The sequence below is a fragment of the Emydura macquarii genome, unplaced genomic scaffold (assembly GCF_026122565.2).
Source record: "Emydura macquarii macquarii isolate MOO-44397 ecotype Brisbane River unplaced genomic scaffold, CSIRO-AGI_Emac_v2 contig_1551, whole genome shotgun sequence".
Lineage (NCBI taxonomy): Eukaryota > Metazoa > Chordata > Testudines > Chelidae > Emydura > Emydura macquarii.
The window spans coordinates 19799727-19826339 of NW_027131688.1; the positions used below are offsets into that span (position 1 = coordinate 19799727).

General features: G+C 42.2%; 1 protein-coding gene across 3 annotated transcripts in view; it reads right to left on the reverse strand.

Annotated features, from left to right (window-relative positions):
- TRMT61A (tRNA methyltransferase 61A) overlaps positions 1-26613 on the reverse strand; it is a 100610-nt gene that overhangs the window by 51562 nt on the left and 22435 nt on the right. Inside the window, exon 4 of one of the 3 annotated variants that reach the window (XM_067555006.1) lies at positions 24021-24233. In XM_067555006.1, coding sequence (XP_067411107.1) covers positions 24021-24233 — 213 coding nt within the window. Of the gene's footprint in view, positions 1-22811; positions 24234-26613 lie in introns of those variants that run through there. The other 2 variants (XM_067555004.1, XM_067555005.1) reach the window with 2 other exon arrangements.

The following is a 26613-nucleotide window of genomic DNA, read 5'->3' on the forward strand; positions in this document are numbered from 1 at the left end:
TCCATGGACGCAAATGGCAAAACACCCACTGATTTCAGTGGGAGGAGGATCAGGACCTTTGTCTTTGGGTGTCTTCTAGTTAAAATGGATGCTCCCTGGTGCTATTTCCTAATTGAATCCACTCAGCATTTTGACAGTCCTGCTGAGCTGCCATGGGAGAGTGAGATGCAGTGCTATATAACTGATGCTTTTTTCCAGACATAGCATGATTTGGAGGTGGGGTGAAAAAAGAAGCTCTCGCTTTGGAAATATGCCAACAAACATAAAAGCTTTATTTCAATCTTAAATGATATACTATTAAAAAAATAAAAGGTTCTTCTGACTAAGTGATGTTCATTAAAACCTCCTAGAACATCCCTGTTACAAAGGCGTGGCCTTTTTATCCAATTCTGCTGCTGTAATGGAGTTTTTGAGAATCTTGACATTTATATTGAGAACAGGCTGTATTGGGAGAACATTTTCAGGCTGTTTTTTAAAAATTAAAGTGAATTAACATCTTGTCCACTGACATCCTGTATTAGATAACATATTGCTTAGGAGAATCACCAGCAGTGTGACATGACAAGCATCTTAGAACATTTTGGGCAATAACCTGGCTTCACTGGCTGAATATTCTAACCCCTCTTTTGGGATGCTGAGATGCCAGCTTGAGCCGCAACAGTGCTTGATGGATTTTTTCCATCCTGTGTCTGATCCTGAGCCTATTGAAGACAGTGGCAAAGCTTCCAGGGCCTGATCCAAATCTCATGGAGGTCAATGGGACTCAATAGGCTTTGGATAAGGCCCATACTGACTGCAGTGGTGCACAATCAGGTGTTATCTGTGGAAAGATTTAAGATATATATTTATGCAAATAAAAAAATAATTAAAATACATGGAAGGTTATTTACATTATTCTAAGAACTGATCCAGCTGGTGAGAGCTCTTCATAGCAGATCATCATCACATCCTCATTTTGGATAATAGCACCGATGTTATAAAGGTAGTTGGGAGCAATTCACATGAGACAAAGCAGCTGATAGAATGATTCAGGACGACTGTAGGAGTGAGACAAGGATGAACATTATCACCAGATTTGTTCAACTCGATACTGGATTCAGTAATGTCTGGTAGCACTGAGAGATGAAACAGGAGGTATCATGTTATGTGATAGGACAGGGCAGAACCTTAGATTCACAGATGATATTGACCTCACAGCATTAACCAAGGAAGATTTACAGAAAATAACTGACAAGGTAGACCAGGAAAACATAAGATTCGGATTCAAGATCAGCAAGGGGAAGACAAAAATTATGGCAATTGAAAGACAAAAGAAAAAAGTACAGATCAAACTCGTTGACAAAGAAGTAGAACAAGTGGAAAAAAGTATGTACCTTGGAAGACTAGTATCAAGGAATGGGAATAGTGAAGATGACAAAAAGAAGAATTGGACAAGCTGCTACTGCATGAGAAAACTGCAAGATCTGGAAGGATAAAGACATTTCAATAAAAATAAAAATCAGACTATATGAGACAACTGCTATGTCGATACTGCTGCCTGGGTTGGAATGCTGGAGTTTGAAGAAAGCTGGTGAATGAATTTGACTGCAGAAATGGATTGGCTGAGGGGAATAGTGAGTTTAGTGACTGCAGAAAATAAAAAAGGAAGAGATAAGACAATAGGTAGGGCAAGAAATTAATCTGTTACAGAAGATTCAAGAAAGACGACTGATTGTTTGAATGCAGGTCAAGAAAGGATACCATGCGTGGTGATACATATCAGTGTGCAAGGAACTAGAAACAGAGGGAAACTGAGGATGCACTGGATAGAAATAGCGAAGATGAACAAAGTTGTGAAGCTGATACAAGCTAGAAAGTGGTGGAAAGACTTCATTTGGCCTCACTGTCCCTGTTGAGCTGACAGATGGAAATCAAAGAAACAAAGCAGATGTGCGCGCGCACGCGCGCACGCACACACACCTCTTCTTTAATCCTTTCTGATGCTAGTTTAGTTCTTACCTAGCCACATTTATAAGTGATCCTGGCTGTAGCAACGATGCTTTAGGGACCTCTAAATGGTTTGCTTTCAAATTGCTAAGATGACAAAGAGTATCGATTGCCTGTTACATGTAGAGGGGAGACTGAATTATCACCTGTATTTGATCACTTCTGGATTTTGGGAAAATTTGAACCTAAAGCCCAGGTCTGAAATATGTGACTCATGCCTGCTGCTAATTTCATTGTATATAATAAATGAATAATACAATAAATACTTTGCACTTATCTTTCTCATCTTGATTTTTTATATATATTATTTATCATCATGCATTAATTGAGCAACCCTCAGAAGACTTGTGCAAGTTGGCAAGTATTATAATAAACAAAACACTTTAAAGGTTTAGTGTGAACAGTTAACTGAAGCAAAAAGCTGGCTAGACTCTGATCCTGCAGGAAAATCCGCTAGTGCAGATGCCTGGTACAGGACTGGGTCCTAAGTGACCAGTCCAATGTCACAGAATTAATCTGTGGGCAGAGCCAACAAATGGCACCTGGGTCCTGGTCTAGCTACCAGTCTCATGTATGTGTATTAACATTTTTCTGCATTTCTTTTCTTTGAATTACTCAAGAAACTGAGCACATAGGGCCAGAATCATATGAAAAATGCATACACAGGGTCAGTGCTTCCCAAACCCAGATGGATTCATTGTTTAAACCAGACACACACAAAAAGGAATCAATCAGTTTGGCTCAGACCTATATACCACTAGGGCTTCTGGTTTTCTATTTTTTTAAATACATTTTTGTTGGAAGGAGGAGGGGCGAGCAGCGAGGCACTAGGACTAATTTCAGCCAGGAAAAGAAAAGCCAAACCTCTCAATTTCAGGCTCTGAAATTTGCAGTTTTTCCAAGATGTCCCAGATACTCGTGGTCCCTGGCTTACTGCCAGTGCCACACACAGCTCCTTTGGTGTGGCAGAGGAGGAGTGATGTTATTCCAACAGCTGTGAAAATTCATAAAACATAACCTCATAGTTTAAGGTGAAAGCATGGAATCTACTCATTGCCACATAGAACTCTCTCTCAGTGCCACAGATTTCAATCTCCAGTGATAATTCTGGGCTATTGGACATCATTTTCTTTATTTGATTAGTAGTTCATATTCATTAAGGAGTATATTTTTATCTGTTTGAGATCTAATACTGGTTTCCCAAAACTAAATCTTTAAAGCCGAAAACATCAGCAAACTGGTTTCTGAGTTTTCTGTACACAGTAAAGCAATAAAAGTGATCAATGAGATAAAGCAAAGACTGACTGTGTTTCATACACATATGCTAAAGTGCCAGCCTGCTTTCAGGACTTAGCACTGACCTACTCTATACTTATGGAGGCGTGCAAAGCCATGAGATCACTGAACGCCAATGAGAAGGGGCTCTTCTTGACACTCAGCAAACAGAATACCTTGAACTGCTGCTTTCAAGAAAGACCCTTAAAGTCAACATGCAGCCTTAAAACTGCCCAGGAGAGGTTTTTAAATGGCATATTAAAACTTACAGACCAAACCTAAAAGTTATAGATCGGATTTTCAAGTGTGCTTAAAAGTCCATTGAACTTGTGTGTTGAAATCTTGTGAGTACTTGTTTATACCCCACCCTATATTTCCTCATAATTCTCTGGAAAAGTGAATTCCTGCTGGAGTTTAAAAAGTAACAGAGGCTTAAGGTCACTGAATATATATTTGTTCTGTCACTGAAAAAAGCCTTATTTCATTTAATGTCTTTACATATAGCAATCATCAGAATTTGGAAAAGGAGCATGTCTGTAATGTACATTTGCACAGGATTTATTACGATTATTGAATTGCTATGCAACAAAAATGTATTATAAAGCCCAAGACAAAATGAGACTTTCCCTGTTTCTGAAAACTTACAAAACAGAGCAGTCAGGACAGGACACACTGAAAAGCCCAGTGGGTAGATTAATTTTGAATCCTAACTTCATATTGATTTTCCTGTTTATCTGAGAGGTCTCTGTATTGATTTTTAAGATATTTCATTGTAGGAAGGCTCTCCAAGACAGGGTGGCATTTAACTTGTTAGTTTTCTTTTCAAAACCCTTTTATTAGCAGGAGTAGGAAACCAGGTATTCAAATACAGCAGATTTTATGTTAGGTCATGCCAACTCCCCCAAGCTACTAAATCCCAATGAAAAATATAGCGGGTAGATATGTTAACTGTTGGGATGGCACTGGAGTCCACTGTATTGGTTACCACTCATTCAGGTTCAGAAATGAACTGCCACATGACCCTGATCTTGAAAAGGTGAGTAATATATTTGTTCTTATATTTAACTCATTGCATGATCAACTGGATACTCTCTTGTTCACATCACAGTCACTGAGAAGCTGTGATTAACTGAACTGAAGTTCATTGCAGTGCTGTTCTGGCACCTGCTATTTGTTCGCCTGCAAGTCTACTCGAGTCAGAGCATTGAAGACTCTGAGTGTCAGATTCTGATCTCATTTACGCTGGTGTAAATCCAGAGTAGTCCCAGGGAGTTGCACAAGATTTCATCCAGTACAACAGACATCAGAATATGGCCCCTAGACTCTCTTTAGACATTTTTTTTTTTTTTTCCACTCTCCATTTTATTTTTATTTCAAAGATCATGGGCCAACTTTAGGGATGAAGTTTGCTTGATAACTCTTAACCATCATTAAGAACAGAAAAGTCCTTATGTAAACATGAAGGAAAAAATCCAAACTAATGCAGAAATATAACTATACAATATAATACATGTATATCTACCAGAGTAAGTCATCAAGGTGAAATGGTCAGAGATTAATCAAATCAGATAAACAGACTCTCACAGGCATAGTAGGAACCTGATTCAGATTTCACTGACACCAGTGTAAAACAGGAGTGACTCCAATTATGTCACTAGAGTAAAAACCAGTGTAAATGGGATCAGAATCAGGAACCTATAGCTTCTAGTGAATGGTTTCTATTATGGGTCTCCATCATCTAGTGTAACATCTGTGATAACACTATCTTTATTATGTTGGTGATCCACTCAGCTGCCTCTGCTAGGACTACAGGGATGCGTTTGGATGAAGGAATCTTCTCTCATAGCTCTGCAAAATTACCTTGGCTTCATTCCCAGTTTTGTCCAAGACTGTAGTCATTTTCCCTTTTTCTTACTGATTTACAACCTTCTGTTTTCTCTGAATCGGTTTCTTGGTAAATTCAGTATGGCATTACTGGCCTCTTCTTTGTCCTTATTGGGCCTGGTTCTGATCTCACATTGGTATTACCCCATTCACTCCAACAGAGTAACTCTTGAATTGCACAGGTGTAAGTGCAAATCAGAATAAAGTCCTTAGTTTTACAGGATTTTTAAAAAAAATTGTGGTTGCTATCATACAGATTCTTAATTGCTCTGCTTTCTCTTAGCAGAAACTTGCCAGATAGCTAAATTCCCAGCTACTTTTCCAGATTTATCTACATTGCAGAAGGGTTCTCTGTTTTTGACAGGATTTCTTAATGTGGCAACAATGATTCCCCCCTTCAAAGCTCTGAGTTAGCAATCCAAAACTCTTTTAGTGTTCTTATTTATTCTGCATGATCTGCAGGGCAGATATGGAAGTCTTCTAGAACTGCTACAGCACAAACTGAAATACCACAAATGGTTACATTAGTAAAGGCCCCAAAAAAGTGCATAAGTAGTAATGTCATAGGGCAATCTACTCACTGCTAGAGGCTCTAGGGATTAGCTCCTCCCAGGTATTATGTCCTCCTCTGGCAGTCTCTCCACACATCTCTCTCTCATTCCCTGCAACTCAGGGTACTCTGTCTTTGTGGTTTGGTCCTCTAGCCAGGTCACTATAGTTTTCCCCTTCCAGGATATCAAAGTCCTGCCACACCCATGGTCTCAGGCAATCTTCTCTTGCACTGCCCTGATGGTGCCACTTCCCAGTGGCTGGTGGGGGAACCCAGAACCACCATTAGTTCCAGTCCCATACCTGGCAACTTTAATCTGCTTTCCCACAGACCCTGTTAGTACTTCCTGGACTCCTTCCTACAGTTTATGACACCCCAAGTGTTTCAATTCCCTCCCTTCAGGGAGTAACTGCAGACTACTAAACCCTGGGCCCTCAGACACACCTCCCTACTCCCAGAGAGTGACTACACACTACTTCCTTACAGCTACTTTCAACTTCCTGTCTTTATAAATCCAGCTCACCTCCTCCCTCCCACTGGACTTCATTAACAATGTAGGCCTTAGCACGCCCTGGCTTTCCCCCAGGTGCGGCCAATAGGTTAATTGGCCTAATTTACCCCTTCAGGCCTTGTGGGGGGCACACACCCCATCACCAACGATTGTCAATAAATCATGAGAATGTAAATATTTATTTTAGCTTTTCATTGCTAAAATTCTCAGACAAGGTGCAGTGCAGGTTCCTTGTCATGATTTTTTTCTAATCTGAAGAGGGTGACCATATGTCCCAAAGGGAAAATGGGACATCACATAGGGCTAGCCTGAGTTTTCCGCCCCATCACAGATGGGGCTGATCTGAGCCACTTGCCTGAGCCCTGCCCCTTCCTCCCCCTGAGGGGCTGGCATCTTTACTCACTTGAGCCTAGCCTGCCCCCGCCTGAGCCCTGCTTCCCCCTTGTGCGGAGCTTCCATCGCTGCTTCTCCCCCTCCCCCGCATGTTCCTCTTCATCCCACTTTTTTGACAAAAGTGGGCATTTGTCCCATTTGCAAGAATAAACGGGACAAATGGCCACTTTTGCCAGAAAAAAAAAAAAAAAAATCAGGATGAGGCTTAAAAAAGGGACTGTCCCGGCCAAAATGGGATGTATGGTCATCCTAAATCTGAATGAAAGATCAGGAAGTAGTAGTAATCAGCAACTGCTGACCTGCCATAGGCAACACTAATCATGAATGATAAGAATAGGAATATTTCACCATTCTGTACCTTTCAGCTGAGAATTTCAAAGCACTTTACAAACATGAAGACCCACATCCCCTTTTCTATGGGAAAACTCACAGGAGGGAATTGGGGGGAGGAAAAAAGTGTGAGGTTCCCCTTGCGGAATTTCCTCCAAATTCTTCCATCCAAGATGAAGTTGCTCCTCCCCATGGGAGAAGTAGGGGCAATTAGCCACAAACCCTATATGTGTCCCAGGATGCAGACAGATCTAAGGGATTTGCTGGAGGCTGGGACCCCTTACCCTGTCCAGCTCTTTGGCAGTGTAGCTCCATTGGAAGATCCATAATGGGGTGTTCCACAGCACGGAGCATGATTATCAGCCACTGCAGTGTTGCTTGCTCCATAGGCAGAGAAATGTTTAAGAAACCCAGAGCTGTTAAGTATTCTAGAGGGTGTGAATAAAAATGCATCTTTTGCTCTATGCCATTTTACAAGGTCACTCCAGCTGCCTGAGTATGAGAAGGTGAACAAACATGGTAGTTCCCTGATGCTGTAAACAGCTGGTTGCCGTAGTAACCCTGGCATTCTGTAGTTCAGCTGAAAGGTGCATTCACAAGACAACCAATCTCTTCAGGGCATCCTACAGGGAGCTTCTTTGCCTCTTGATGTTCACAGAAAAATCGCAGGAGACAGAAATCTCCGTGAACAGGACTCCTGCAGGAACTGGCTTGTGTAGAGATGAACATAACATTTTAATATTCATATACTGTATTTTCCCTAGGGTTCCCTGAAGGTGTGGGGAGGTTGATAAATGTCTTTTCATCCCACTGCCCACCCCCTCCTCCACACAAGTCCTGCCCCACCTTCCCAAATTGAGTGTCTCTGTAAGGTCCTACAAAAGATGATGCTGATAAAAAGACAGACAAGAGTCTCTCCCTTCTGTGCCAGCTAGAGAAGATCCACACATAGCAGGGAATCCTCTATGTTTGAATATGTGGGAGGGTACTAATCAGTCCTAATACATTAAGCCTCACATGATCTGATTTTCTAAATGGGGAAACTGAGGCACCTAGTGGTTATGTGACTTGCCCATGGTGTCAGTGGCAGAGTCAGGAACAGAACCCAGGTGAGTAACCACCTGGACTGTGCTATAGCCACTACTCAAGCTTCCTCCCTAACACCAGTCATCTCACAGGGCTGTTTCCTTTTCTAAGAGCACAAACTCATTTACAAGGTAAATACAGGATAGAAAATAAGCCAAGCATAATTTGAATGTTTATGGATACAAGTGAGTGAGTCCAGTGCTTTTCAAAGGGTTTTTTTTAATGCTCAGGAAATAAAATAATAATGAAAAACCTCCCATTGTACCAGTGGGTGAACATGTTACAACTTTGGTTCGCAAGACCATATACGCTATTAGAACAGCACTGGGACTTGAGTCTCAGGGACACCAGAAGTCCATTACCCCATTCTGGCAGCATCGAGGGGCTTTAAAATGCCACTACCAGAGCCTTAGTGTAAATGGGAGCTGGCCCCACAGACTAGTTATGTTTATTCATCTTAGGAAGTTTAAAATGGCAAGCAGGAGGGGAGCTGAGAAGTTCTGTCTTGGTACTAAAAGCCAGAATGTGTTCCTTCACTCATGCTGAGTAGTATCTTGATCAGTCCCATTGATTATGTCTACCCAGGGAATAAGGGTCTACAGAATACACATCAGGGTATTGTAATCTGGCTTTGGAGGTACGTCTACATTGCCTGCTTCTTTTGGCGGCATGGAGAGTATCTATGCGCATAGCCTGCCCAGCATGGATATAAATAGCAGTGCAGACAGTAACGTGAGTAAAGACATGCTTGAAGGATATGGGCGAGCACAGAACTTACTAGCCCATGCTGTGTGTCCTCATCTGCAGTGTAGCGTCCCGCTGCCTCGCTGCTGCCAGAGCCTTCCGCTAGCACAGGGAAAGACGCTGGCACTAGGGAAAGGCTCTGACATGGGGAAGCAGCTGGGAAAGACACAGCAATGGGGAGCTGCTGAAACCTTTCCCCGCTGCCTTCCACCTGCCAGAGCCTTGCACTGACACATGTAGCTACACACCGCAGTGTGGACACAGCCTGTTTTCTTTGCGCTGTGTGGTTACACGTACACTACACGCCACCGACACTGGATGTAGACTCAAGCCTGGTCTAGACTCGTGGCGAAATTCGGTGGCAGTCAGTGGGAAATACGCAAACTACGTGGAGTAACTTGCATATCTCCCATCAACTTCCTACCTTCTAATTAGCGCAGCATCCCCACTGCACTGCGCTGATGGGAAATGCCCTCCCGTAGATGCAGTGTTACTCTTTTTGCGGGGGTGGATTTATTGAGTCGACTTCCGGATCGATTGAGCGGGTTTCCACTGCCGCTTAATCGATCCCGCAAAATCGATCCTGCACTGTTGACAATGACATTGCAGTGACATGCAGTGTAGAGATACCCTAAGAGCGCAGCCTAATCAAAAGTAAGAGGCAGCTGGACAGGCTATTAATTAGAGCACCTGAAATTCTCTCTTCTCAGAATATCATCCTGTGTTAGAGGTCGAGCTGGTAGCGTCTCCTAATATGAAGGTTGCGGGGCAATTGCAGCTCTGGCCTGTGCTGGATCTGGGCACCTAAACTGAAAGCAGGGAGCCTGCTGGGCCCAGGCAGTGTGGAGAAGGAAGATGCCTGTTTTGAATGCAGAAGGGACCAGGAGCCTGTGGGATGGAGCGGGGAGGACGACGACGACGCACCAGGACTTGCCAGGCGAGGAGAGTGGGAAGAGAAGCCTGAGGAGCGGAGACTGGAACTGGGTAGGCAAAGATATTGGGACTGGGACAAGGAGATGGGATGGGGGAAGAGATGGGACAGGGACAGCTTGGAGGCAGAAGGAGTCATGTTCACCCTGGGTAACAAAAGAATCTGTTCCCTTGAGAGCACACTCCATTCTGGAGCCTGGAATAGAACCCAAGATTCCTGAGACTCACCATTCTTCTGCTGACAGCAAATACCTGTAAAACCCACTGGCAAAGTATTCCCCGCTCAGTGCTGGTCCACACAGAGGAGGACAATTTACTGCTGCCATCAGTCCTCCATTAGCCCACATGGATGTCAATATGGTGCCACATGATGGATTTTCTGTTTTTATAGTTTGCTTTTGAGTTTGAATAGTGTCCAAGGCATGGAGGTCACACACTGAACAAAGAGGAGCAAGCAAAATATTGAATGGCCGCTTATTAAATGAGCGCCATCCAATCTGTGTATTGAACGTGGCAGGGGTCCAATGGAAATAATAATATGTGATCATATAATTAAAGCCTGTCTCATAATACATCTACGCAAAGGGACTGAATTAAGATTGCCCAGGCAACCTTAATTTTGGAATTTACTAATTTTTGAATGCTTGATTTTGTGATCTTAATAATGTTCTTTTAACATAATTTTTAGTGTATCATTTAGTATAGCTTTTATTATGTGCCATAAAATAAATGGTGGGGGTGGTGGAATGGGAGTGAGAGAAGCTGCTGACTGAATGAGGTTTCAAATTATTAAAAGTTTATTTGATATTCTGCCTCATGAATTTTACTTGATGAAATTAAGTGCTGTCTTGCAGTCTATAAAAGTAAAACAAAATATGACCATCCGCTGTTGGCTTTATTATATTGGTCACAGAGTGTATCTGAAACCAGGCCCATGCCTCATCTGGCAGCGGCTCTGAATTTATCTTTACATGGAAAAAGAGTAGGATCTATATATAGTTCCTGATCCTTCTAATTCCTGGGGAATACTATTTTTGCAGCTCCAGTAAAACACCACCTCACATCAGCCTCTTTAACTCATCTCTTCTGCTACAAGACCAGCCGTGAACAGCTGATTTTTTGGGGGCATATGTATTTATGGACTTAGGAAAGACCATAAAATAAAAGTTTTTCTGCTTCAAAGAAGAGATTGCCATAAATATTTTAATCCTGTGTTGAATTAATTCAGCTAATTAATGAAAGTGACTATTTAGTAAAATGAATTAGAGTTTTAGAAAATCATTAAGCATTGATACGGTTGCGTGCTCTGCTTTGGTAATGAGTCATGACAAGGTGAATATTCTCTAATTACATAGTTATAATTCAGGTACTATAGGAGCTTGTGGGCAAAGCCATCCCTATCATGGGAGAGTGGGAATAATTTTGCTTTAGAAGATGAGAATACTTGATGGATATTAGAAAACTAATTATTTAGGAAGGCGTGTAATTGTTAGCGCACAGCACTGGGACCCAGGAATGCTGGGTTCTGTTTCTGACCTTGCAAGTGACTCGTGGTTTTGCACAACTAGCGCTCCTGTTTTCAGTTTTTCCTACCCTTAAAATGAGTATGCCAACATTGTAAGTGTCTGCTGCACAGGGTTGCTGTGAGACTGAGGCCATGGCTTCCACAAGAGCCTATGAGAAGGAGTTGCCCAACTGCCAGTGAAAGTCAATAGGAGTTGCGCTCCTGACTTTGTTTGGTGCCTTTGAAAATCTCCACCTCAATTCATATTTGTGAAATGCTTTGAGATCCTTCAGTAAAAGCATGATATGAAGGACACAATATTATCTATCTGTTTTAGGATTTTATGTAGCATCATTCTTGTACCTGAACAGCACACAAAATATCAATGTCTCAAGACAACTGCAAACATTTTTATCTAAGACCCTGATCAGGCAAACCCTTATCTAGAGGATTAAATATTTGCAGGATCAAGCTCAACCTGTACGAGAAATTACAGTAAGTATTTCATGATGGATCAGAAATAACCTGTGTGACAGAGAGATCTTTATCTTATTGAAATCTCACATTTGGTTCCATTCAGGAGAAATGTTACATTCACATTGACTTTTATACAGCCTACTCCCCCATTTCCATAACCAGAAGTGACATAAAGCAAGGAGTAGGCAGATGTAAAGGAGTCTATTAGATTTGAAGACGATGCAGAATCCTTCATATTTTTTCAGAGGTAGCATGCTCTACCTGGTGGATAAAGCAGAGCTGGGAATAGGAGAATTGGGTCCTATTCATGGCTTTCTCACTGACTTGCTGTGTGACCGTGGGCAACTCACATCACTTCTCCATGCCTCAGTTTCCCCTATAGTTCTTGTTTGTTGGTCTGTTTAGATAGTAGGCTTTTTGGGGTAGGGACTCTCTCTCACTAGGGGTACATCATCATTGTAACTGGGAGAAGTATTTCCCACAGGGGTGGCGCCAACCTCTTCCTGGTGGGGGGGCTGAGGTGGGCTAGACAGAAAATCCGGGGAGGCTGTGCTTCCCCTTGCCACAAGTCCCCATCCCTCTCTGTGGCCCCATCCCCTGCTCCTCCTAATTTCCAACCCCGTCTCCTCCTCCTCCTCCCCCCCTCCCAGAGACCCTGCCCCCTGGCCAGGAATGCAGCTGCTCCTCAGCTCCCTCACACCCGTTGACTGCTTACAGCTGGCAACATCCGTCAGGGCGGGAGAACCTGGCTCCAAGGCTGGCAGAGCCCCTGGGGAGCAGTGACTGTGGGGGGCATGGCCCAAGAACCCAGGCCAGAGCGGGTCAGTCGGAGCAGCTGTGGGGAGCCCTGGCCCCTCCTCCTGTCCTGGGCAGCCTTCCCCAGTGGGTGGGGACATGGGCTGGGGGCTGCCCTCAGGCCCCCCTGCCCAGGCTTACTCCTATGCTGCTGTGGCTGGTGGTGTTGCCACCTTCAAAGCTGGGCATCCAGTCAGCGTCTAACTCTCCCTGTGCTTTGCCTTCAGAGCTGAGTGGCTGGAGAACGGTGGCTGCTACAGGATAGCTATGGGGAGTCTAAGGTAAAATTTGGGGGGGGAGGGCTAAAGCCCCACAGCCCCCCGCCCCAGCACCACCGCTAATTTCCCAGCTTGGGCAGATGTACATATGCCAGTTTTGACAGACCTAGCACGCTAAAAATAGCAGTGTGGCTGCAGTTGCATGAGCAGTGTCTTGGGCTAGCTGTCTGAGCACAGTCCTGTCCAAGGTCCTAGGTGCATACTTGGGTGCCTAGTGCAACCCCGCCCATGCTGCTGTGGCCATACTGCTATTTTTACCGTGCTCCTTCCCTCAGAGCTACCGTGACTGTGTCTACCCAAGCTGAGAATTACACCTCCCAGCTGCAATGGCGACATACCCTATGTGTATGTGCAGCGCCTAGCACAATAGGGCCTCGATTTTACTTGGGGCTTCTAGGGGCTACCATAATACAAATATTTTATTTCACAGGGATTTTCTTGTCTATATTCTAAATAAGAATGTCTAATTGGGCTGCTCCTGTGGACCTTACTCCACAGATTTGTGAACACTTGATGATGTTCAATTTGTCACCATACAAAAGCCTGGTTTGTACATTAGTTATATATAGGCAGATACTGAGTAGCTTTGCATTCTTTTTATTGGTGCTGGATGAAGATTAACAATATATTTGGAAGTGCTGGACCATTTTCTAAATGCATCCGTCACCTTTGTTTCTGGGTACAAGTAGAAAACAATTAAAACCCACCCACCAGAAAGGAGCTGGTTAGAGTTAGCTAAGCAGGAATAAACCAATCAAGGTAGATAACCAGAACTTACCTCTTGTCCAATGATCTCACCCAATGCCCATGCTTGAGTCTAGGTAGTCCTCTTGCTGATCATGCACATCAAAGAAGCCTGAAATCCTTCTAGGGCATGTAGTCCAAGGCTTATTGAGGCCACTTTGTAACTGAGTCTCATAATGGCATTGTGGCAGTGCCACAGATTCATGGCCTATATATTATTGAACATGTGTGACTTGAATGGAGTCACTAAGGAGCTTTGTTTTTCTACCCATCAGTTGTAGATCACAGCAGTGTCACTGCTTACACAGAAAGTTAAAACACTTGTTTAGTGGCTTAAATAAACTGAACCATGGAAATGCAAGATTTAGATTTCCTGGCTCATCACCCAGGTTTCTGATCTATGATACTCAGACAAGGGGATAAATAGGTTTATCTGGAGGACCTGCCCTTCATTGAAAAACCCTATGGGAAGCACCAGGGAGGAAGGAGCTTCCTCCAAGTACCTGTGTGGAGTTGCTCTTTTCACAACAACCCTTGCCCCTCTTCCTCCTCCCATGCAGATCTGGGTGTTTAACTCTGCTCATTTCCCTTAATGAGTGGAACTTTGGGGCATCACTTTAAGGGTTGGAGGAGGGCTGGGGCGTTTCCAGTGCAGAGGTGTGTGTGCATCATGTGTGTGTGGTGTGTGCACTGAAGACCATCTCCATGTATGGATAGAGTCAGGGGTTGATGCAAGCAGAGGGAAGCAGTGAGAGCCCTTCACATAGCCCTCCTCTCATTCACTTCTCTTTGTGTCCTGCCCCCCTTCCCCACATTCTCATTCTCTGTCAGTCCCATTCCTGCTGCTCTGCTTCTTTGCAGATTCACCTGCTTTCACTGATTCATAGACTTCAAGGCCCTGGGGCCACTGTGATCATCTAGTCTGACCTCCTGTATAACACAGGCCAGAACACGTCCCCAAAAACATTCCTAGAGCGTATCTTTGAGAAAAACCAGCCAATCTTGATTTTAAAATCGTCAGTAACCTGTCCTCTTCATTATTTACCACTGCCCCAATTTGTCTCATCTGCAAACTTTGACAGTAATGATTTTATGTTTTTTTACAGTCCTTGATAAAAATATAACTAGCATGGGACCAAAAACCAATCAGTGTAGGACACCCCTGGAAACACCTGCTTGATGATTCCCCATTTACAGTTACATTGAGACCTATCGGTTGGCCAGTTTTTAATCCATTTAATGTGTGCCATGTTAATTTTATATCTTTCTAGTTTTTTTTTTAAATCATGAAAATGTTGTGTGGTACTAAGTAAAATGCCCTACAGAAGTCTAAGTAGAAATCAACCAAACTTGCAATCTCATTTAAAAAATAGTTAGTTTGACAGAATCTATTTTCCACAAATGTATGTTTATTTGCATTAATTACATTACCCTACTTTAATTCTCATCTCAACTAGTCCATTATCTTGACAGACTGACAGGCCTATAATTGCCCAGATCATCCCATTTACCCTTTTAAAAATTGTACAACATTAGCTGTCTTCCAGTCTTCTGCAACTTCCCCAGTGCTCCAAGACTGGTTGAAAAAATCAACATCAGTCCAGCAAGCTTCTTAGCTAGCTTTTTAAATATTCTTGGATGCTAGCTATCTGGACCCACTGATTTTAAAAATGTCTAACTTTAGTACTTGCTGTTTAACATCCTCCAGTAGAATGAAAAGAGTGTTATCACTCTACGATGAGATTATGTCATGTTTTCCCCCCAAAATACATAACAGAAGTATTTGGTGAATACTTGTGCTTTTTCTGCATTATTATTGACAATTTTACCATTTCTATCTAGTAATGGACCAATAACATTGTCAGGATACTTTTTTTCCTAATATAGTTAAAAATGATCTTATTGTCCATAACTCAGTGGTCATAAATTTCTCCTTGTGTGGCTTTGCATCCCTTATCAATTTTCTACAGTTCCTAACTTCTGGTTTATATTAACTATATTATATTTACATTCAATCATTTCCCCTTTCTTCTATTTGTTACATATTATTTTTACAGCTCCCTTCATTTCCTCTCTAAACTATGTCTGTCTTTTTAACCTGTACAGCCTTCCTCCTCAATTGTGCCTTTTTGAGCATCTAGTAAAGTAGTTCTTATATGATTCCCAATTATCATTCACATTTTTCTGATTAAAACCTTCCTCCCAGCTTATCTGGGTAATTTTTCATCCTTCTCATCCTCCAACCCCAGACATTTCTCAGCTCCTGTCTCCACAGTTGATGTACTCTGATGCACTCTGCTCTTCATGCATTCTTCAAAGTAAAACTCTCAAGGTCCCCCAGCTCTAAAACAGCAGCAGTCAGTGCTTCAGGGATCTAGACTTGCTTTCACTGTGCTGCCTACTCACAGAATGGAGCATCTGGGGGAAAAGCTAATGGGGGGGGGGGAGCAGGGAATGCAGCATAGCAGCCAACTTTGAGTTCTGAGTACAGAGAAAAAGAAAAGAGCCAACAAGTGGGATGGATACGAATATTTATTTTTGCTGAGGAGTTACAGGAAGGAGACAGTGGAAGACACAGTGTGCCTTACTCATTCCTGAAAGGAGATATCTGAAACACAGTGCAATAAGTCTTAAGCAACCTTACAAATAGCTTCATTCATCACAGTAAATGTGGATACACCCAGAAACACTGAGGGAACAAACACCATCATTGTCAACGAGTCCTTCTCTACCCCTTCTCGAAAAAGTCTAGACTCTGAACATCCTGGCGTCTTATACTTTGCTCAGCCACCCTTTGTACCAGTTCAGGAACCTGCCATGAAAATCCACTATGCCCTGAATCACCAGCAAGTACGATTTAATATAGTCCTGGACTTTTGGGGGGAGCACATAACAGGCACATAGGTTCCATCAGCAGCTCCTGCACGGATCAAGAATATAAACGCTCACTGTTCTCAAAGGTTTGCCCCTTTGATAATGCATCTCAGTGCAGGACACTAGGTATGTCCATGCACACCTCCATGGCAACAGCTCCCACTGTGGCTTTCCCTACCGTAAACTGATGCCTAACTCACCAGCAGATATCGAGGGCAGGCAGTTTCCACAGGGCAATCACCACTATTTTCCATGGCGAGGGGAACGTTCATCCTTGTAAGCCTGATGCTACAATGACAGGGCTCATTCACTAGAGAAGGGCAGAAAAAAAAGTCTCCTGTTGCTCAACTGACACCTCCAGGACAACTCAGGCCCATCAGCCTATGCTTGTGGTTTAGACCCAGAGGCAGTGCTCCATCCAGTGAATATAACCTTGATCAACACAGCTTGTTTGATAGTGAGAGAGGGGAAGAAGGTATCTGATCATTGCAGCAATAGCTAGGATCTGCTCGTACTGATCGCTGCCAGAATATCCTCCATCACATTGCTGCAGCCACCTAGAAGGCTCACAATGTCTCAAAATCTCCAACACAAACTTTTCTTGCTGAACATGAACATCCATCCTGGTCTCTCTTCTGAGCAAAGGAGTAGGAAATAGCATTACCACCCAGGTGCTCGTTCAAATGTCCTAGGTTATATGGAGCTTTTTAAAGCTCCCGTTAAGTCACTGTGTCAGGAAGTTGTAACGAGAACACGGGATAGGTAGCACAGGGCAGCGCAACTGCTATTATATAGCACAGATGGCTGCTGGCACTTAAAGCTGAAACCAAAAGGACATAGCAAGGATAGACAATGCACCAGCAGTGCTCTCCCATTGGTTCAACCCTAGCGCAAACACAGCTTAAAAGTCAAATTTGCGGTGGAAATCTTGGGGACAATTTACAGTAGTAATTTGAGACAGTCTTGCCTATTGCAGGTGGTTCTTGATGCACATTTCACTGTAACCATAACCCACCATCAGTGCAGCGGAGGTTAGACAACATGATGGCATAAACACTTACCACCCAATACATTATGTCATAACTGGGTCACAGGCAGTCCGACTTAGTAGTATGAGCCAGAATCCAGCCACAAGACGGGAGTCAGCTGAGTCAGGATACCAGGAGGTCAGAAGCAGGAGACAAACTGGAGGTCAGAACCAAGAATCAGATGCCAGGAGTCATGCTGGGTCAGGAAATCAAGTCAGGGAAGCACAAAATCCAGAACAGGGTGGAGCCCAGCTGTTCAGACATCTTCCTATTCCTGCTGCTGGCTTAAGTAAGGCCAGCAGGCCAATCGGCTGCTCTGGGATTCTGCCAATAGGACTGCAGGGATGGAGCATCCAACTGTGGCTGGGCTTCATGGGTCCCAGGTAAGCAAGCATCAGCAGACTGCCAGATGGAGGGCTGGAGCGTGGCTGCTCCTACAGACTCAGGTTTGAGACCCATGGGTCATGCCACACTATATATTTCCAGCATTTCTATCACTGGTAGAGAGAATCATAGGTATGAAGTTTGCTAAGTAGACAAGGCCAAGCCTAGAGTTCAAAGGTATGTTGATCAGAGAAATGGAGGACTAGAATGGACCTTAATAGGTCACCTAGTCCAGTCTCCAGCACTGAGGCAGGCCTAAAGTATTATTTAGACCATCCCTAATAGGTCTTTGACTAACCTGTTCTTAAAAACCTCCAGTGACGGAGATTCCACAACCTCTCTAGGTAATTTGTTCCAGTGTTTAACCATCCTTACAGTTAAGAAGTTTTTCCCAACATCTAACTGAAATCTCCCTTCCTGCAATTTAAGCCCATTGCTTCTTGTCTTGTCCTCAGCGGTTAAGGAGAATAATTTATCATCCTTCTCTTTATAACAACCTTTTACTTACTTGAAGTCTGTTATCCTGTCCCCCCTCAGTCTTCTCTTCTCAAGACTAAACAAACCCAATTTTTTCAATCTTTCCTTGTAGAAAAGGTTCTTTTCTAGACCTTTAATAATTTTTATTGTTCTCCTCTGGACTTTCTCCAATTTGTCCACATCTTTCCCAAAGTGTGGAACCTAGAACTGGACACAATGCTCCAGTTGAGGCCTTATCACTGCTGAGTAGAGTGGAATAATTACTTCTCGTGTCTTGTTCACAACACTCCTGCTAATACATCCCACAATGATGTTCCCTTTTGTGGTGACAGTATTATATTGTTGGCTCATATTTACATTGTGATCCACTCTAACCCCCAGATCCTTTTCTGCAGTACTCCTTCCTAAGCAGTCATTTCTCATTTTGTATTTGTGGAATTGATTAGTCCTTTCTACGTGTACTACTTTGCATTTGTCTTTACTGATTTTCATCCTATTTCAGACCATTTAGCCAGTGTGTCAAGATCATTTTGAATTCTAATCCTGTCCTCCAAAACACGTGCAACTCCTCCTAACCTGGTATCATCCACAGACTTTATAAGTGTTTTCCCTATGCCATTATCCAAATAATTTATGAAGATATTGAATAGTACCAGACCCAGGACAGATCCCTGTGGGACCGCACTCAATGTGCCCTTCCAGCTCGATTGTGAACCACTGATAACTACTCTAGGAGTACAGTTTTCCAGCCAGTTGTGCACCCACCTTATGGTAGGTTTGTCTAGGCTACATTTCTCTAGCTTGCTAGCTTGATCTAACACCATCTAAACGCTAATCAAGACAGAGCCCATTTGCCCTTTAGTACATAGGCTTCCCTTTGGTTTTAAGTAGCCTACTAAGTCAGAACTTGATCAGTTTAATATGCATTAAAATCAACACTGCCATGGCTAACCTAGGCTTTTAAAATGTGTTTGATTCACATGATCCAGCAACGTACCTTTAAATCCTGGTCAAGCCAAGACCAAATGTGTTTGAGGTCTTTTGGGATGTGCATAGATGACTATCCGTCTGGATAGCACCATGCCTGTTGCCAAGGCAGCATACCATTTTCACTAGGGCATAGAAAAGCCAGCCAAATGCAGATGGATTCAGAGGCAACCTTGCTAACACTGCAAGTGCCATCTTCTCCGCAGTTGCTCTACTCTCCAATAGCAATGCCATCTGAGCCTTTACAATTAGACACACTTGACACTTGCATGTCAAACAACAGCCCTCTCACTCCCTGCCGGGATAGCAGATGAAAGGAAGAGGAGAGCTCTTGTGGCTGCCAAAGAAACAGGTGGCACTTCATCAGTCACCTGTGAATCCTAGGAGCAGCACCTTAGACCTTACATGCGTTGGGAGTGCATTCCTGCCAGCCCTCTGCTTGAAGGCAAGCTCATGGCAGGCGACGTTGGGAAGGGAGAGCTCAGTTGTAAAGGAGGTGCAATTATGATGTCCACAGTGGGCATTCCATGCAAGCAACCAGCCAGCATGTCTTCATTCTGCATATGAAGCTACTTAACTATCTGCAGAATCACCACATTTCAGTGTTTCCAGCTTGTTCCTGTAATTATCTTTACAGCTTTCTCATAGAGTTAATCTAAAAATTCAAAACCATTTTCCAATGAAATCAGGAAACCAGTGTTACACACTGATATTTTCAACAAAAGGACACTGAGTCACAGGTGAAGGTAAGGGCTGGGTATGACACCCACTGGGTATTCAGCAGTTAGAGTTATTTTTAAACCAGTTTCATGGAAGATTCATTTGTTCCCTACGTTTATACTAATGCAGACTAATTCCAATCAGAAGCCATCATGTACAGAGAAAGGAAATAACACAATCTGGCTCCTTTTTGTTCAAACAAAACAATTCTTTAAATGCAAACAAGAGACCTGATCCATTTAAATGCTCTCCGTTGTTGAGACGTAAGTACCATTTTCCCCTGACGCAAACATAGACCTTTCTGTTGTGGTGTCCCTCCTACCCCCCTTATTTGGCTTGCCACATTTGTGTGTACATTTGTTGCAGTCTTATAGTTATATTGCAATGTCTTTCCCTTTTTCTTTTCTCTTTATCTAACTCCTGAAAAGTAGATACATTTTTTTAAATGCCCCCTGCACCTAACACCACTATTGACTTCAATGGCAGCAGAGTTAGGCCATGGCTGAATGCTTTTGAAAATCCTACCCTTTATCTATCTGCCTTTTATACTCTGCCCCTTATTAATGAAGAAGGAAGCCTAACGTGAACTTATGTTACCACAGCAAGTGGTCAGGAGCAGCTGCTATACAATACAGTGGCTGCAGGAGACACAGGCGGTACAGTAGGACTGGATTGTCAGCACTTTGATATAATCAAAAATGCAATACAGTGGATTTGTGAAATATCCAAAGGTTCTACTCAGAACTTGCTATTTCCATCCCTGGACTACAGTCTGTTCAGATGGTGCTTCCAGTGCAGCAACAGCAGAATCGGTTGTGTGGGGTTATTTTTGTTTTTAAAAACAAATGAACACATGGCCTGATTTTTCAGAGTCCCTGCAGCTCCTGATGTCAAAGAGGAGCCTTGCACGCACAGTCCCTCTGTAAACCAGCCCAGTGGTTCCATCTCCTCCCACAAGGGACCTTGCACAACCCTAAGGAGAAAAATGCTCCCTGAAGATGGCAGACGTACTTTACTTGCATGTGATTCTCTAACTTTGTGCTGCCCTGTCCCTTCAAGGCAGTTAAACTACTTTTATGGTCAGAGAGGAGAAATTAAATTTGCACTTATGTGATAACAGCTAGGCAGGTGATGAGCTGTGATTGCTGTGCCTGACTGGCTAAGAATTGCACAGCGGGGTCATGCTCCAGGACTGGTGTTACCCTTATTATACAAAAATAATAGTTATAGCAGCACCCATACTATTATATTTGTTATCCCAGCTGCCGCAAGCCACCCCATCCCACTCGTTCATCTCATCGACTCGATACTTCCTGTCTCCTAGACTGTGAGCTTTTTGGGACAGGACTGTTATTTGTAATGTATTTGCACAGCACCCAGCACAATGGAGACCAAGAGGGTCGTGACTGTTCGGTGCTACTGCAATATAAAAGTTCAGTATCAATAACCAAAGTATCCAATCTGACAATCAGCGCACAAAGCACTGCTCGTGCCACCTGAACCGGTCAGAATGGTGGGGAGGGAGACAAGGAACGAACAGACATTTCAGTTTAGACAAAAGGCTAAATATTGATTTAAAATGGACATCAGAGCCTCAACATGTGGGACATAAACAAGTGACACCAGTCAGACTTACCCAGAATGTGAGGCTGGACACAGGTTTGTGATTCACTAATAGCTTTGGCAGCATGCCTTGTTAAAAGAAGTTTATAATACAGGAGACCATAAGGGTGTTTAAATTAGGGACAGATGGTGGATATCCAGTTACACAGCCCCTTGTCAGTGGAAGGTATGCTGAATTCTCTCTACTTCCTTCAGCATAAAGCACAACGGGAAGTGATGTGGGGCTGGGCTCGGCTTTCCAAGAGTTAGCGTGGTTGGTTTCTAAAACATAGAAGCCTTTTACCATTTCAGCACCTTAAAGGTAAAGAAGATCATTCTCCTCCATGGGAATATTTGCTGTTCTTCAATATGGGACCAAATCAATGTTCTGAGAAGTCTATGTAAAGACTATGGTTGACTTGAAGGGGCTTTGGATCAGTAGATAACAGTCAGGCTTGGCTGTCATTCTGTAAGGGCCTTCAGTATGTCCATTTCAAGTCTGCTTGTGGGGCTGAAACTTTATATTGTCCTTTTCCATTCTAACAAACATTAAGTTACTAACAATGTCTGTATCAAAGAAATATTGTGGCTCTTAGGCTGAATTCCATCCTTAACTCACCCTGTTGGCACCAGGTATTTCAGCACACGTGAAACGTAAGCCGTGTCAACGTCCAGAGATCCAGCACTACCTATGCACAGCAAGGCGGGGTAAGGACATACAGGCAGTATTAACTTGGCATTTCCCTGCACTTTTCTGGTTTAAGTCAGGCCTTGAGCATTACTTCAATAGCTCTGAGTTTAAAAACACACATTCACTTACTCAATCTATAATTACACATCTAAATGAATGGGATAGCAGCACACCTACTGCTTCCCTTAGGGCCATTAACATCCATAGGGAATAAAACTTTCATATCATTTCAGGAGGAAAGCTACATCTGTAGAACTTCTTATATAACAGATTGAATTCAACAGAATTGCTTTCTGCCTTTAATCTGCTCAACAGTTTATCTGTGCTGTCGTGGTTGGTTGAGCTCTCTTTAAACCACTACAGATTAGTATTCTGCTGTAACATGTTAAAAGCTTAGCTTTGTTTAATTTTGTCAAGAAGAGAGAGAAATCGGGTTCAAATTTTCATGCAGCAGTTTGCAATATAAAAAGAAAGTACCCAGCATGGATCAATATATTTGGTTTTGCACAAAATACTACACACAGGGAAGCAATGAACAAAGAGATACCAGTGGCTGGAAAGAACATTGTAGAGAATTTATTAAAAAAAGGAAAAAGAGGTATGTAGAACCTCAGAAATAAGTACACTACTTTCAATCTGTAAATACAAAATTTAATCTGATGTTCAAATAGATCAAACACACCAACTAGCTTTATATATGAGACCCAATAATAAGCGGTCTAGTAAATTACTATTAAAGTAGATGTATGATTTTACTAAGTTTACATCACTGTTGCAGTTTATTAAGAGAGAAATCCTGCCAATAGTGATTTTTCCATCATTCTATTATTGCAGCACTGTCAAGTAACACAACACTTATTTAAAAAAACTAACTCAGGTACATTGCTTACAAAGTGTTAAAGTAACATAAAAATACTTTGCGGTGAATTCTCACAACTGACTTACAAAAAGTGAAAGCAGCTGCTCTATCATAAGATTATGGTATGATTGAGCCATCGTGGCTGAAGCCTTTATAATGATGTTCCTACTATATTCTTATAAACCAGATCCAACAGCTAGTATGCTTGTGGGATTTCAGTGTAATGTAACTGACTACTAGATGCCAGTCTGGGATGGGGTAAAGAGACCGTGTTCTTGAACACACTGAAAATAATCCTCTATACAGCCAAAGGAAACACTTGTTCTGTGACCGCTCATCGTGACTGCTTTATGAGCTCACAACTTCAGCATCTAAAAAGAGTCAATTAGGATCTTTCATATCCCAAAGAGCAACACCAATCCAAAATAACTTAAGCAAAATCAAACCAACCAACCAAACAAACGAAAAACCAAACACAGCAACTGATGGGAGTGGGGAGATCAAAAAAAGATTCCAGAAAGTAAAAAGAAAACAGCTGATTGTAAACAAGACTTATCAGCAAGTGACTTTAATTTTGCAAATTCCAGTGAATTGCCATTAGCTATTAATTTATCATTGCTCGCTGACAGAACAGAGCACTGTTCCAGACCTTCAACTTTCTGTCTATGCTGATCTGGTTACTGCTCACATGTTATTTAAACAAAGCATATTCCAAAAGAATCTGACTATATATGGAATTCCCTGACGAGTAAAAGTTTGGATGACCTTAAAAAAAAAAAAAAAAAAACCCAAGCAGACCAAAGTATACTAAAATAAACTTTTGGTAGCAAAGGTCAGATATCCAGTATGACCTACCATTTCTCTGAGTGGCACACCACTTTTAAACTGGGCAGTTCCCTGCTGCAGATTACCTTGATTTGATTGGTTGCTGCTGTCAAACCCAGTGCTAGAATTATCCTCGGCTGCTTTTCCAAGGTCAGGGATTTGCAAGCTAATTGTCCTAACATTGTATACTCGAAGCAGAATTTCCAAAGTGTTAATCTCAGTAAAACCATGTTCTTCCATAACCAGGCAGGTTCTTTGAACTTGCTCAATGCAAGGGGAGAAGGAGCAGATGCGTCCACCTACAAAATAAGACGGGCAGTGGGGGAGAAAGGAAAAGAACAACTTTAATTAATCTTAGCCAAATTCTCTCAGTTACACAAAGCATAACTCTTAGTACAGTGCACATACATAATTAAAATACCTAATATGCCTAAGAGATAAAGATCTCCAAGGCAATAACTAAGCAGTTTACAATGTCAACATAAAAACGGTGATGACTTTACAAGATGCTTCAGCCCACTTTCTAAGTACAAATATGACGACGGATTAATCCATTTTTGGAATACCCACTTGTCCAGGTTCATGGTGCGACTGTAGAGTTTATCACGTTAGACTGCTGAATTTTCTTGGAATCAGCATATACTACACCTGGACTGAGACACTAAACTGAAGTTGACTCATGCACAAAGATGAAAGTTGGTTTCTAACTGCTCCCTATTACAGCATTGCCTTTATAATAAAAGCACACGCGCGCACACACACATGCGCGCGCACACACACAGTGGACAGAACTGGCTGTGTTTATTTGAGACAGAGATAGTATGTGTAGACAGAATTAAGCTCTAGTCTATAGCTGGAGTGTTATTAAAGCTTTACCCTTCCAGTCAAGCAGACTCTTCTCATGCCTCCTCGGTATTAAATTCAAAGTACATTTTAAAAGGCAAACCTCTGAAGGTTTACTGATTGTAGATTAGGCACCTTCGTGGATATGATCAAAACCTTTACACCACAAGAGAAGACTTTAAATTATACACGGTTACTTTTCTTCCCATTGAAGCACTCCAGCCTTTTGCTTTCAAATACTGAGTATCTTTAGCCCTTCCCTCCAATGTCACCTTTAGAGCTGGGAATAGAACAACTCAGATTTACTCTAAAAAGCCACCGCCAAATCAGATCAAGGAATTATATGGAAACTGTCTACTATAAATCCAGGTCATGTGGTCTCACTCATGATATAATGTTCCACAATACAACTTACCTTTCTGAAAACTTTTATATTGCAGGAGGGTAGTAATGGGAGAACACAAAAGCAAAAGGTATATTAATTATTATTTTCAGATGAAAATGTATGTTGCTCTGCTTTGCATTCCTTCCCATCTCTCTCTCATGCTCCAGGTCTACTAATCCAGGCAAACCTCCTAAAGTCAGTTATGTAAGCAGTTAAAGAACCCATGTATCTGACAGCAAAGCATCCTGCTAAAAATAGAGGCTAAACTGTCCTACAGGAGGACTGGTTTATGTTAATTTTTTTTTTTTTTTTTTTAAAGCTACAGATCTTTAAAAAAAAAAAAAAAAAAACGGGTCAGGTTTGAATGAAAGTGATGCTGTAATCCAGTTACTGTGCAGCAATGATGTGCTCGGTGGTGATTGGGGAAGAATTCTTTCCGTGACCATTAATCCATTCTGCAGTAATTGGCTTTTGGATTGGATTTTATTTTAGTCTTTGAATACAGTCTTCGTTTTCAATGGTTCTTATCACACATCTTCGAAACAAAGCAGCCTTTTGACAAACAATTCCTCGAAGTCACAATTAAACAACAAATCAAGCAATCACCTGCAAAAGTGACTTTGGGATGCTGTGAAATCCACCAAGCCTGATGATTGCTGTTTAGTTGCACATCCATACAGCTAGTACAGTAAAAAAAGATGTTATATGTATTAACTTGCATGGTTACCAAAATTACTCTGAAGCTGACAGACAATTTTTTTTTTTTTTTTTTTTTTTTTGGGCCAACCAGTACATATGTCTACAGTCTTTGTAGATATTACTGCACAGAGGAAAAGTTGGGAGGAGAATTTCTGTTGTATAATTAGGACGCTAGTATGATATATGCATGTTATAAAGAAATATTCTTATATTCTCATTGTGTAGGAAACCAAACAAGTGTCTAACTTAGTTAAATGTCATTTCACAATAAACTCTTTGTCTTCAGAGTAAGACGTTGCAGAGATCAGTGTTCTACTATTGCTTCATTCAGTCTTTTCTTTTTTGGTGGTTTATACTGAAATATTAGCAACAAAGCAATAGTGCTTTACATTTACAGTAAGTAGATTCTGCTGATTTATTTGGACTCTGAAGATTTCAAGATGGCTTTAGAGATACAAAGCCGCATGCTTGTCAAAAGTATGAAGACTGCACACAGCTGTTGTGATACGGCTGTTGGCAGTTCTTGTCGAGCCTTAAAACCACAACAGCATGCATTTTTGTTTCATGGGGTGGTCAGTTGACTCCAGAATGTCAATACCAAATTTGGTGATGATTACCAAAACAAATACTGACCGCCCACACACTAGACTGTTCAGAGAGTACTGGGATTATACAAATCGGGAATTCAAAGCTCCTGGTGATAAAAGAAGAACTTGTTTGAAATAACTAAGATAACATGCAGAGGGGAAGAG